The 14,263-nt window shown below is 41.3% G+C and overlaps 1 protein-coding gene across 1 annotated transcript in view; it reads left to right on the top strand.

Moving 5' to 3' along the window:
- KAT2B (lysine acetyltransferase 2B) overlaps positions 1-14,263 on the top strand; it is an 84,620-nt gene that overhangs the window by 29,026 nt on the left and 41,331 nt on the right. Inside the window, exons 3-6 of the mRNA XM_059728865.1 lie at positions 3,747-3,892; positions 5,805-5,894; positions 8,738-8,919; positions 9,961-10,152. Coding sequence (XP_059584848.1) covers positions 3,747-3,892; positions 5,805-5,894; positions 8,738-8,919; positions 9,961-10,152 — 610 coding nt within the window. The remainder of the gene's footprint in view (positions 1-3,746; positions 3,893-5,804; positions 5,895-8,737; positions 8,920-9,960; positions 10,153-14,263) is intronic.

The following is a 14,263-nucleotide window of genomic DNA, read 5'->3' as shown; positions in this document are numbered from 1 at the left end:
TGTACATATTTTGGTGGGTGTTTTTTTGTTTGCTTGTTCGTTTGGTTTTTTTGAGGCTATCATTTAGTCTGAACTTTAGAAGATATATTATTGAGACAGAGAATGTAACAAATTAGGACTTCTGTTAGGTAATCCATTTTTTGTTCCTTTTTCATTATAATGGTCTCTCCATTAAAGACAAGCATTCATAATGCAACTAAGACTAAATTAGAGTACATTACCTTGCATAGGATAAGACTTTGTTTTAAACCCCCAATTCTGTTTCTGTATTTTTCTTACAAAACGAAGACTATAGCATTATTAATATACATGTGAAATGTGATAACATATCATGTTTCTATTGCTCTACACTAGAACAGGGGTTCCCAAACTGTCGTACATATACCTCTGGGGGGTACATGGGAGAAATTGTGTAATGGTGGATTTAATTTTCATTATAATAATTGGCATTTAAGAAGTTAAAATATAAAACATATGCTGTAGGAGTATTCAAGTAGTTGGCAAATTCCGAAGGGGGTACGCAATAAGAAAAAAATTGGGAACCTCTGCACTAGAATAATCAGGGTTTCTCCTTTGGGGTTTATAACTCAGTCCTTCAAATTTGTGATTTTATCTATCCACTTGTGAACCTACTTATTGTATGATTGATGACAGTTACCGTATTATTATGCAAGGGTAGCTACATTGCTCAGATGCATTTTGACTGACTGGTAGATTTTCTCTTTTATGGCAGCTAATGTTTGTGGAGTAATTAGCACTGCAGCAAATGCAGAAGGATATAAGAAGTGTCATTGTTGTGGAGAATTACCATATCTGATTTTTGACTGGTTAATTCAGTTGATTGGGGTTGCACAGCTCTGTGCAGTTTGGTGGTGTTTGATGCCAGTGGAGGGAAGGGGAAGAAAGCATTTCTATATAGGAAGATTTTAATGGAATTTAGAGGTGTGCTGCCAAAATATCAATGTAAGTAGTCCACTGGACTAATATTCTAAAATCCAAGTACCCTGATAATGAATTACGTGTAATCTATGGTAAATGCATAAAGCATCTGAAGAAAAATGCTCTTAGGATCTCCACCAGCATGTTTCTACTTCTGTATGGCAAATCATTGACATATTGCCACATAGAAGTCAAGATAACAAACAGTATGCTGACTTGTACATGAAGTGAATGGAACTGGCATATACTGCTGATATTTTCTGTTTATTAGATGTTTCCAAGGTTTCTTTACAATGCAATCAATTTTTAATGCACTGCTGATCTAGAAGGAAAGTTCATTGCTTTTGCAAAATTGGAACTGACAGCTGGAAGTATTAAACTTTCATATCTTGTTCAAGGACAAAGTTGGAAAAACTTTACCCTGCTGGAACTCAGAATATTTTTAAATTAGAGAAGATAGCTTGTGATGACTATCTCACCTTCAGTTGCAGAATGTTCAGAACATCAAATCATATCATAAATGCTCCTTTAAGTAAAAGGAATAGATGTTCTTAAATTTTCTAGGCGTTTCCTTTCTCTTATAGCTGTACAAATCCACTGAAACTAGTGGATTTGCATAGGCCTAATCAAACTTTCTGAAGTGAAATATCCCTTCTGCGCTGACAATAAATATGGGGGATTTTAATGTGGGGGGTATTTTCTTACCATAAATGCTTGAAGAATACAGGCTTACATTGACAAAATATTTTAACTCTGACTATGTTATCACTTCTAAGACAATCTGTATAACTTTTTAGAAAACCTCTTAATGTTAAAAGGCTTAAGAGTGTTTCCCAACCAGTGTGCCACAGCACAAAAGTGTGCTGTCAGAAATGAACAGGTGTGCCACAGAATTTTGCCATGGCAATGAGCTACAATATGTATGTGAATAGGGAATGTCTTAACAGGTGTGCCATGGTAAATGTGTATTAATGTAAGTGTGCCTTGGGCTGGAAAAGGTTGGGAAATGCTGACTTGACATGTATTATAAGCTTATAAATGTTAAAACTTTGAAAACATTCAGTAGGAGGAGCTGTGTATAAGAGCTGTGATCTTGCAAAAACTTACGTATGCGAATTGCCTCATGAAGTTAAGTCGGGACTACTGTGATGAGTAAAGTTATTCAAGTGCTCAAGTTTTTGAAGTATAGGACCATGAAGTGGTTATTTCCTCCTGGCTCTGGTTTCCTTTGAGACTGGTACAATGCCAAGTCTTGACAAATAGGTAGCTTCCTTGCTTTGCTCACACACAAAAAAGTTGAGGATTGATCTTAACAAGTGAAAGCCAGACTGAACATTTGCAGTTGCTATAGACAGTGAACAACCTCCCTTGAGATGATGAAAATAAAGGCAGTGGTTATTCACATAGTATGTTTGATTTGCTTCTTGAGGAGCCTATTCATTTTGTACTTTGTCTTTTAGAATTTGAGCAACAGAGCTTGTCTCTGATAAAAGGAAGAAGGGAAATAAATATTGTAACACAGTCTTTTGTGGAAGCCATGTACTATAGCTGGTTTTTGAGTTTTTAACTGTGATATAGCTAGAAATAACTGATCTTTAAGGGCTAGCCTGTCTCTTTAATGCTTTAATAATTTAAACCTCTTTAGTCCTTCTGGATTAATTTTACTAATCTAATGGAATGGAAGCTAGAGGATTTTATCATCCTTATTGTTGTTTTGCAGCTATTATTGAAGAGGCATCTTTCAAATCCTTATCACTGGATTAAAATTATAGTAATCTCAAATCCACCAGCCAGTCTATAGGGACTAGGGAGACCTGCAAAAATGCTGTGCTTCAGGTGCAACGTTTTGATCTGCAGCTGAGACAAATAAGGTCCCTTCATTAGAAGCCAGCTAAAATCTCTTACCATGAGTCAAAAATATCTGTTACCAAGGTCGGACTTTATTTTTAATTACTCTGTTCTCTTTTACTTATTGTTAGATTAAGTTTTCAGATCAGCTCTCAATAGCACTCTCCTTTTCCATATACAAAACTTAGGCTCTGAAAATGTGTAAATGCAGAATTGTGTTTGCTTATTGCAGGTGCTAAAAGGAAAAGTTGTTTTTGAAAATTTAGCCTTATATTTGGAAAGCCCTATACTTTTCAAAAAGTTTCTGCTCAAAAGAGTCTGTGGAATGTACAGCAGCACCATCATAAATGTAACCAAGTGCACATACTTGGGACTCTATGATGTGTATGTAGTCACAAAAATTTACTAATGCCTATTGGCAAGCAAAAAATTCCAGTCAGAAAGCAGGACATTTTTTCTCACTGCTGATTAATCTGCCACCTGTAAAAGCACCCTAGCTATATCATTTGTGTGAACTGAATTGGAGAGTACTGGGCTAAAAACCATGAGCCTCTCCTTTGTGGGCTGAAGAACCAGATCCATTATTTTGAAGGCAGTAGCAAATTCATAAACCTCTGTAGATTAGTCCCTAAATATTGCTTAGAATAAGGGTGTCAGACACGACTGTTATGCATTTTGTCTTGAGTATGGTGACATTCCCTTTGGATAGGTTGCTTAGCCTCTCCGTGTCCTGAGGCATCATCTGTGAAAGCAATATAGAAATCCATCAAGAGTATTTTGCTTGAAGGGTTCTCTGATGAGATGTGATATTTTAATAGTGGGGGTGATTTTAGGATTGGTTCTCCAAGTCATTTCTACCATTTCATCCTACTGGCCAGTAGAACATTTTACCCGCTGGTGATTTTGCGTTTGCTTATAAGGGTTTTAACATTTTTTTTTAATTTTTTTTTTTTACTTAGCTTCTCATGTGTCTCACTTAGAGAATGTGTCTGAAGAAGAAATGAATAGGCTGTTGGGAATAGTGTTGGATGTGGAATATCTTTTCACCTGTGTCCACAAAGAAGAAGATGCAGACACCAAACAAGTTTACTTTTACCTGTTCAAGGTAAGCTGAAGATGTGTAGCATCTTTTTGGATTTTTAATTTGTTTATTTTTATACTGATTTAATTTCCTAATGGCCCATGATATTTAGATTGCCTTGGTACTGCTTTTAGGGTAAATTCTTATTTCTCTAAGGTAATGTTAAACTGGTTAATTCTGGGTAGATTTTGCCATGACTGTACTACAGTACTTTATTGCAAGTCATTCCAATGATTTAAATCTCTATCACAAAGTCAACATATATGTTATTTTCTACCATTAACACAACTTTTCTTGATCAGTAATCATGCAAAGCCAGTTAACAATGAAGCTACAGGCAGTTCTTGGACTTATGACCACAATTGGTTCCTGAAAACTGCATCTTAAATCGAAATGCAACTCCAAACCAATTTTCCCATAGGAAACAATGTTATAAATGGGGGATTGGTTCTGGAACCAAGGCCTGGTACCCTATTTTCACCAAAAATAACCCAGAATTTTATACTTAATCAATTATAGATGAGTAATGTAGCTACATTCATGTATTTATATTGTAAATAGCAATTCTATTGATTTGGAAGGACTTCTTTGAAGTGACTTTGCTGGACTTTTTGAAGAGCTCTTGTCTGAACTTTTTGAAGGGTTCTTGGCTGGCGTCTTCTCAGGAGTCTTGGCTGCAGGTTTTCCTGGAGTCTTGTCTGCTTTGTTAGAGAAAGTGTCCAAGGAAGTTTGGACAGATGTTCTCCTCTTTTGCTCGTTAATTTCTCTGTAGCAGCTGCACTCTGGGGACTATGGGTGGCCGCGGAAGAAGTCGTGGCTCATCTGTCTACTTCCCCTGTGGTAAGGCGGGCAGTGCTGGGCTACGCTCTGGCGGTGCTGGCTGTGGGTGGCCATGGGAGAATTTGCAGCTTGTTCGGCTGCTTCCCCTGTGGCAACGCAGAAGGCATTGGAAGTGGGGCCTCTGCCCTGCCACCTCTTGTCCAGCTGGGGTAGGGGGGCGTGGGGAGGAGGCAATGCACTGCCTCAGAAAAGCAGCGTGCAGCAGCAGAGCTGCTCTAGCCTTCCTGCGCCTCTCAAATGAGCCAGTTTTGCTCTGGCCCTGCGAGTGGTGGCAGGGGTATGTGCCCCGGATCTGCTGGGGGTGGCCTGGGCTGGTGCTGCTCCAGGTGGGTGGCAAGGGCCGTGGGGAATTTTAGGGTAGCTGCAGCCCGCCATAGCTCCCGCTCTGCTGCCCACCATGCACAAATCCAGGGGCACATGCCCCTGCTCTGCCCTGCAGCTGCCACCATTTGTCCCAGATGGACAAGCGGGGGCAGGGCAGAGCCCCCACTCCCAGCACCTTCCACCTAACGCATAGCCCTGGCCCCGGCCCTGCCACGCAGATCCGGGGCACACATCCACCCCCATAGCCCCCCAGACCTGCAGCGTGCAGCGGCAGGAGCCACCCCATCCCCTCCCCGTGCCCTCCTGCCCTGGCAGGGCAGTGCTTGCCCCAGCCTAGGTCCCAGCCCCAGCCACAATCCCTCCCTTGTGGCGGGGGCATTGATTTGCCTCCACGTGCCTCTTCCCTCCCCTCTCCCCCATCACCACAACAGATTTACCAGCTGGATGCAGGTGTGTCCAGCATGGTAAAGGCGAAACCTGCCTTGGAACATCGAAACATGGCGTTAATTTACAAATGTTGTAAGTGCCATTTGATGTAACTTGAAATGTCGTAAGTTGAGGACTGCCTCTAATTTAGTTTTATGGGACTTATTCAGTCTTTCTTTGGTGCCTTTCAGGAGGCAAGGCAATTAACTTTGAAACTAATGTAGCAGTGAATAAAGATTGTAATGTATGCCACCAATTTTTAATAATAGTTGTACATTATATGACCATGGCTTTTGGTGATTGTCAACTGTTAACCATTTAAAAAAGTTTTGTTGCTTTTTTGTAGCTTTTGAGGAAATGCATTTTACAGATGGGGAAACCTGTAGTAGAAGGATCTTTGGAAAGCCCTCCATTTGAAAAGCCCAGTATTGAACAGGTAAACGTGATTTTTTTTTTTTAATAGAAGCAGTGCAGCAGTCCAAATATTTCTTGAAGGCAGGGAGATTTAGGCAAGATGGGAATATTTCATGTCATTTTGAACAAAAGTGAATATTCCAGATTTACATGAAGATGATTTCAGTCTCTTAGTTATGGCCTGATTATTCTATATTTAATTAATTCATGTCATATTTTAATGTAATTTAGAGTAGGGATTTTTTTAGTTCAAATAGTAGCCTTCTTTGGATGTGTGTGTGTTCATTCTAATCTTGGTTTATTTTATCACTGGAAAAAAATATCTGTTGGAATGTAAAGTTTGGGTGTGAAATACTGCTCCTATTGAAATCAGTGGGGATTTTACTGCCAGGTTCAGAGGGGTCAGAATCTCAATCCAGGACCACAAAACAAAGACAGACCAAAGAAAGCACATACAAAGCCAATTATTCAACAATAATTGATATCTTTATAAATTCTTTGGTAAATAAAAAAATGCATAAAATGTTAGGCCTCCTTTCAGCAAGATGCATAAACCTGTTATTCAAGTACATGTGTAGACCCATTAACTCTATCCACCCCTGTCCCCCCCACAAATAAAAACAAACAGCACATCCTCCCCCAGAACCCCCTCCCCCCCCCCCAAATAAAAAATAAAAACAACAACTGCTCACATGCTTAAATAGTTTGGTGAGTCAGGACCTTAATATCTTCCAGGTAATCTGTGGCATACTGGAAAATATAGTCTTTTGTTAAATAATCTTTCAAAATGTTCTGACTTCGTTGTGTACCGTAAAATATTTTATTTTAATTTTAGTTTACTGTAACTCAGGAAACATTTTTTTACAAGAGAACTCTTTGGTTTCTAGGAAAAACTAGAGTATACATAACATTATGGACTTTCTTCGTTTAGAAAAATGTAATATATACAATGTCATATACTTTATCCTTATAATACATTTTATACAAAGCCTGTTCAAGTAACAAGACATTGTCAGTATTTCCTTTGATTATTTCAGTTAAGAAATTTAAATACTAAGCTGAAAGGGTAATTCTATTTACAATTTATTTTGAAAGCATTTCTTGTCAACTAGAGCAATATTTTCAGTTAATTGGTTTTATTTTTAGCAAATTCAGCAAACTCAGCCACACATTAAAAATTGCTAAGATAGCAATGTTATATTTGATTTGATAAGTGTAGGAATTGCAAAAATTTATTTTAATGACACATTTTCACTATCTTTAATTGAATGTTTGTTAAATGGTAGTATAAAAAGTGAAGTGAAATGATGTGCAGATACAGTACTAGCAGTTCCTGAAGAAATAACACAGGACTCAAATAGATGCACTCCAAGCTCTACTCACTGCTGAAAAGTAACCAGAGGATTTTGGTTAAATGGTCAGAGATTAAGTACTGTTAACAAGATCTTTCCTTAAATGTTCATGACTTCAGAATTAATGCATTGTTATGGAAATGATTGAAGGAAGTTTAAACCTGCCCTAGAGCTATTTTTCACAATGTCTATGGACCCTGTAAAACAGAAAAGAATAGGCACTGGATATCCATATTTTTCAGCCCTGGGTTCTTAAATTAAAAAATTAAACTTTGCACTAATAGAGGAAGACATTTGGGAATCATTTGTATGCATCCTATGAGTACCAAGCAGGTAGTTACTCATAGGATGCATTGCATACTAACTGGTTATATTCACACATCCAATAGAGTAGATTGAAGAAACTCCTGGAACTTTGTTTCCAAAATATGGACTTCAGCAGTATATACTTAAAGATTGTCTCCATTAGATGCAATAGTAGTACAGTTTATATCCTCTTTGTAAATAGGCTGGAATACCTTTCAGCAAAAATATCTATGCATTTACTTGCAGTTAAATGTTTTAGGTGGCAGATCTATTGTGCTGTATCTCCACGTAGTAAATGGCAATCCTTGTCTGAATTAATTTAAGGCTACAAAGGTGAGACTTAACAGGCAGAGGTAGCAAAGAGAGAGCAAAGTGGGGTTGGACAAAACAGTGACAAACAGTAACGGTTTGGCTCAGACTAACTTTATTTCATTTTAGCCAGTCAGTAATTGAAATTTGTCATCAGAAAGTAACAAGTGAGCTAGTATGTTATATGCTTTGCTCATTCCTACGGCCCAAAGGGTGTATCTACATGTTCATTAATGCTCAGTGGTTACTGCATCTTAAATTTAGTACTTGTATAATCAAGTACTAAATTAATGCACAGTAACCAGAGTTACTGCACAGTAGTGCCAGCACACACCTTCTTAGTGATGCTATGTGCAGTAGCCTAATAATGCCACGCAGTAGCATATTAGCACTGTTTGTGCTGTGATGTGGTACTGCACAGTATTATTAGGCTACTGCACAGTTAGCATCTCATGTAGAAGTACCCAAAATGTCTGAAATTTCACAGAATCTCATCTCCAACAGTTGAATATTAGTCTGCAAAGAAAATGAGGCTGCATTAGGGTTATCTGCCAAATTGCAATATGGTATATCTGTGACCTTCCTTCTTTTTCCACAGTAAAGTTTTTCTACTGTGTGAAGTCAGAGAATGTAGAGATTATATATCTTTTTTGTAAGCCAGCCACTAGAGGGAAATAGAATCAAACATACTTGACTAAGCCTGACATTTTATTCAGTGGAATCAGCACATTTTAGTTATACATAGGGGCTGAAGAAGTTGTGCGAATTCCTAGTGTTTCAATTTTTTAAATTGTAATATAAATTCTGCTTCTAAAAATAATGGTAATAGTGGTCAATGCAAAAATTTAAAAAAATGAATAAATATTTTATTATGACTTTTTCTACCTTTTTCTTTTAGGGGGTGAATAATTTTGTGCAGTACAAATTTAGCCACTTACCATCAAAGGAAAGGCAAACAATAGTCGAGCTAGCTAAAATGTTTTTAAACCGCATTAACTACTGGCACCTGGAGATACCATCTCAACGAAGATTGAGATCACCTAATGATGATATTGCTGGCTATAAAGTAAATTACACAAGGTAACTATGCTTTGCTTTAGTTTTTCACTTTCAAAGTATAGATACTGATCCTATAGATATATATGCCAATGCAAGCTCTTACAAACACAGTCTTTTCCTGTAGACCATGGTGGCCTCAGGAAACTCACACCACTGATACTGCACTGCAGACATGTACTCCTATTTATAGAAGTGGGGTCTTATTTAGCAAACCATATGCATAGAACAAGTAGGTACTGATGTACATATTTCAAAATTATGAAATTTTGGAATGGTTTTTGTCAAGTTAATTTAAATCTGATTGGATGCTTGAATGGTAGGTCCTTATTTCATGAAGAAGAAGTTCAGACAAACTTAAACTGTTGTTGAAAACATTTTTAATAAGTTTTTGTTGCTTAAAAACCTCAAAGTTATTTTCCATCAGATATTTAAATATTGCTATAACATTAATTGATACTCTACTTAGTCCTACTGTTTGATAATCCCTTTAGTGCCCTAATACATCTACCAGTCATGTAAAACTTAAGTTTGCGAAGGCAAAACCCATTATAGAGAGAGTTGCTAGTAAATGGAAAAAAAGAACATTAAGATGAGATTTAACAAGAGGAAGTGACTTGGAAGGAAGGAGTGGTGGAGGACAGTACAGATTGGGAAAGTATTAATGAAAAGTGACATTTTTTTTACATGCACCCTGAAAAGGTGAAATATTATGGGAAGAGGACCAAGTTGGCTAATGCTGATGACACATAATTAGAGGCAGGAAAAATAGGGGAGACCAGATAAATGGGAAGTGAATAGATTTGGAGTATGGGATGTGCAATTTGTCTGGAGGAAAAGTTCATTGTGCACCCTGAAATTTACTGAGTAGGTATTTAGGAAGATGTTGAAAGGAGTTGTCTAATTTTCAGAGGAATATCAGACCCTACAAGTGCTACTTTGCGGATGTATTAAATAGTGTTATATAGTCATTTTGTCCTTATGCAAACAGAATATTTTGTGGATATGACATATCAGGTTACTTCCACATCGGGTTTTGTTAATTATTTGGCTTTTTTGCTACAGGTGGCTTTGTTACTGTAATGTTCCCCAGTTCTGTGACAGTCTACCTCGGTACGAAACAACGCAGGTGTTTGGGAGAACACTACTCCGCTCTGTCTTTACTGTTATGAGGCGCCAACTCCTGGAACAGGCTAGACAGGAAAAAGACAAGCTTCCTCAGGAGAAACGAACACTAATTCTCACCCATTTTCCTAAGTAAGGAGTCACTGCTCATCTACTTTCAAGATGAAGCAACAACATGCACTTGTGTCTATGCTAATGAGAGCAACTGACTGGTTGTGTGCAGCAGAAAGGCACCTTATTCTTATGTTCTGTGACAAATAGGTGCTACACCAACTTATTCTGTCTTTCTTGCTCTATGTGTTTGTGTGTGACTGCTAGTTATGTTTAATACACTGGATGTTTATTCTCGTAACTAAAGTTATTTGTCTTGCTTAGAGGGCTTAGTCAGTAGGGGCTTCTACATGTGTGTTTTCCTGTGAAGTTGACTAACTACACTAAAATACCACCATCTACACATGCAGTGCTGTTAGGCCAGATTAAACTAATTAATCTGCCATAGGGTATCATAGAATCATAGTACTGCCTTACACAATTACTATCCTATGGCAGAGTTTAGTGTGTGCACCACAATGCACATGTAGACAGTGACCAGGGCTGGGTGGGGCCTGAAGGTGCTACAATGTGGGGACTGCCTCTTGGCTAGCCTCTGCCCTGTAGCACCTTTGTGGCCCAACCAACCCCTCCACAGGACGTTGAGTGGGATGGAGCAGCCCTGGGCTGGCAGGCTGACCCCTCAGGTCTCCTGCCAGCTGGAGCTGTGCTGCCCCGGCTCAATGTACTGCAGTCCCAGGTGCACATGTAAATACTGTACCCAGGAGCAATAAACCCAGGTGCAAACTGCACTGGAGTTTTTTCAGCCACACTAATTTCATGTGTAGATGTACCCATTATGTTGGAATCTGTTACTGGGCACTTGTGTTTATTTTCTATAGACTTTGTAAGTATTAAAGTAGTACAGTAGGCCCAGTTCTCCATAAATTTGGGCTTAGTTCTCCTCTTACTATACTCCTTTGGCATCGACTCTGAAACCTGGTGAGATTCAACCCATGACCGGGCAGTAAACATCAAGGGCTACAGACTATACAAGTGGGACAGAACAGGGAGGAAAGGTGGGGACGTGGCGCTCTATGTCAAAGAGCAATACACGTCCTCAACAAACAGCATGGGGTTAGAGGATGGGCAGACTGAAGTGCTCTGAGTTAGAATACAAGGGGTTCAGGGGGAAAGGGACTTAACAGTAGGTGTCTACTATCGACCACCCAACCAGGGGGAAGAGCTGGACCGGGAATTCTGAGGTCAGCTTGCAGAGGCAGTTAGGTCAAGGGACGTGGTCATCAGGGGTGACCAAAACTACCCGGACATCTGCTGGGAAGAGCAGTCAGCCAGGTCTGACTGCTCACGTAGGTTCCTAGCCGAGTTACAGGACCTCCACCTAACCCAGGGGGTGCACAGGGGAAATGCCACCAGGGGAAATGCCTTGCTGGACCTGGTCCTGGCCACAGGCCAGGTGAGGGGGCTGGTGAGGGACCTGGTGAGGGGACTATAGGTTCTCGATCACCTGGGCAATAGCAATAATTGCCTACTGAAATTCTCCATCCAGCGCAGGGTGTCAGAGGCCTGCAGCAAGGCAGCAGCCCTGGACTTCTGGAGGGCTGATTTCAGTGAGTTAAGGAGATTAGTCGGGGAGGCACTGAGGTCCTGGAGGGTAGGGGGAGTTGGGAGTCCAGGACGAGTGGTCATTCCTTAGGAGACAATCCTCCAAGCCCAAAGGGTGACAGTCCCAACGTGGCTCAAAGGGGGCAAAAGTGCTCAAACACCCCCATGGCTTACCAAAGGCATTCAGGAATGTCTGAAAGCTAAAAAGGAGGTGTACACATGATGGAAGGAAGGGGCCATCACCAAGGAAGATTATACCTCCATTGCTCGAGACTGTAGGGGGGCTATTAGGAAGGCTAAGGCAGAGACAGAATTAGGACTAGCAACCAGGATCAAAGATAACAAGAAGTCCTTTTTTTAAATACATAGGGAGTAAAAAGAAAGCACCGGATAACATGGGGCCTCTGCAGGACATGCTTGGCAATCTGGTGGTTGCACCAGATGGTAAAGCTGACCTCTTTAACAAATTCTTTGCCTGCATTTTTCTGAGCAGGGACAGGGACATTTCCACCCCCCACCGGGATTCCAGATTGACTCAGGAGAGGCACAGCCAGGCCCAGGGTCAGTGAGGACCTAGTTAGGGATCTTCTGGTGGGACTGGATGTGTTCAAGTCAGCAGGTCCAGATGATCTTCACCCCAGGGTGCTGAGGGAATTGGCAGAGGTCATTGCGGGACCCCTGGCATGGCTTTACGAGCACTGGTGGCTCTGGCCAGATGCCAGAGTACTGGAAAAGGGCCAATGTGGTCCCCATTTTCAAAAAGGAGAGGAAGGAAGACCAAGGTAACTATAGGCCTGTTAGTTTTACCTCGGTCCTGGGGAAGCTCTTTGAGAAAATTATCCAGGAGCACATCTGCGAGGGACTAGCAGGGGAGATTATGCTTAGGGGTGACCAACATGGGTTCATTAGGGGCAGGTCCTGTCAGACCAACCTGGTAGCCTTCTATGACCAGGTCTCAAAATCCTTAGACGCAGTTGTCACGGTGAACATAGTCTTTCTGGACTTTAGGAAGGCCTTCAACACTGTCTCTCACCCCGTTCTCATTAAAAAATTAGGCAAGTGGCGTCAATGTCTACACAGTCAGATAGGTCACAAATTGGCTGGAGGGCTGCATCCACAGAGTGGTGGTGGATGGGTCTTTTCTGACCTGGAGGGACGTGGGCAGTGGGGTCCCCCCAGGGCTTGGTCCTTGGGCCCTCATTGTTTAACATCTTGGACGAGGGGGTGAAAAAAGCACCTTGTTCAAATTCGCGAATGACACAAAGATGTGGGGAGAGGTGGGTACGCTTGAAGGGAGGGGCCAGCTACACCTAGATCTGGACAGGTTACAGGGGTGAATGGATGAGAATAAGATGGGATTCAATACTGACAAGTGCAAGGTACTGCACCTAGGAGAAAGAACCAGCAGCATACCTACAGGTTGGGGAACTCCCTTTTCATCGGCACAGGGACAGAAAAGGATCTTGGAGTCATTATTGATTCCAAGACGAACATGGGCCGACAGTGTGGTGATCCGGTCAGTAAGGCTAACCGCACCTTGTCATGCATCCATAGATGCATCATGAGCAGGTCCAAGGAGGTGATCCTCCCCCTCTATGCAACATTGGTCAGGTCGCGGTTGGAGTACTGCGTCCAGTTCTGGGCGCTGCACTTCAGGAGGGATACGGACAACATGGAGAGGGTCCAGAGGAGGGCCACTCGCATGGTCAGGGGTCAGCAGGGCAGGCCCTACAAGGAGAGACTATGGGACCTGAACCTGTTCAGCCTCCACAAGAGAAGGCTGAGGTGGGATCTGGTGGCCATCTATAAATTTACCAGGGGGACCAGCAGGAAACAGGAGTGTCCCTGTTTCCCCGAGCATTACCAGGAGTAACTAGGAATAACGGCCACAAGTTGACTTGAGAGTAGGTTCAGGCTGGATATCAGGAGGCACTACTTCACAGTTAGAGCAGCTAGGATCTGGAACCAACTTCCAAGGGAAGTGGTGCTCGCTCCTACCCTGGGGTCTTCAAAAGGAGGCTAGATAATCACATAGCCGGGGTCATTTGACCCCAGCATTCTTTCCTGCCCATGGCAGGGGGTTGAACTTAATGATCTGCTCACGACCATACCAACTATGAAACTATGGAGAGCACTCTGTCCAAATTTGTGAATGACACCAAATTATGGGGCAAAGTTAGCACACAGATGGGCAGGAAACAGATTCAGGTGGATTTGGACAGGTTGGAAAAGTAGGCAGATCAGAATAGGATGCAGCTTAACAAAGAAAAGTGCAAAGTGCTGCATCTAGGGAGAAAGAATCACTAACAAACATGCAGATTGGGAGATGACCTTCTAAGTAGCACAGCAGCAGAAAGGGATCTTGGAGTCATAGTAGACTCCAAGATGAACATGAGTCATCGATGTGATGAAATAATACGTAAAGCTAACCACACTTTATCATGCCTTAGCAGGTACATCACAAACAGGTCTAAGGAGGTGATACTTCCTCTCTAGGCAGCATTGGTAAGGCCGCAGCTGGAGTACTGTATCCAGTTTTGGGTGCTACGCTTCAAGAAGGATGTGGATAACCTTGAGAAGGTCCAGA

The sequence above is a fragment of the Alligator mississippiensis genome, chromosome 5 (assembly GCF_030867095.1).
Source record: "Alligator mississippiensis isolate rAllMis1 chromosome 5, rAllMis1, whole genome shotgun sequence".
Lineage (NCBI taxonomy): Eukaryota > Metazoa > Chordata > Crocodylia > Alligatoridae > Alligator > Alligator mississippiensis.
The sequence above is the reverse complement of the archived record's forward strand: the minus strand, read 5'-3'. Positions and strand labels throughout refer to the sequence as shown.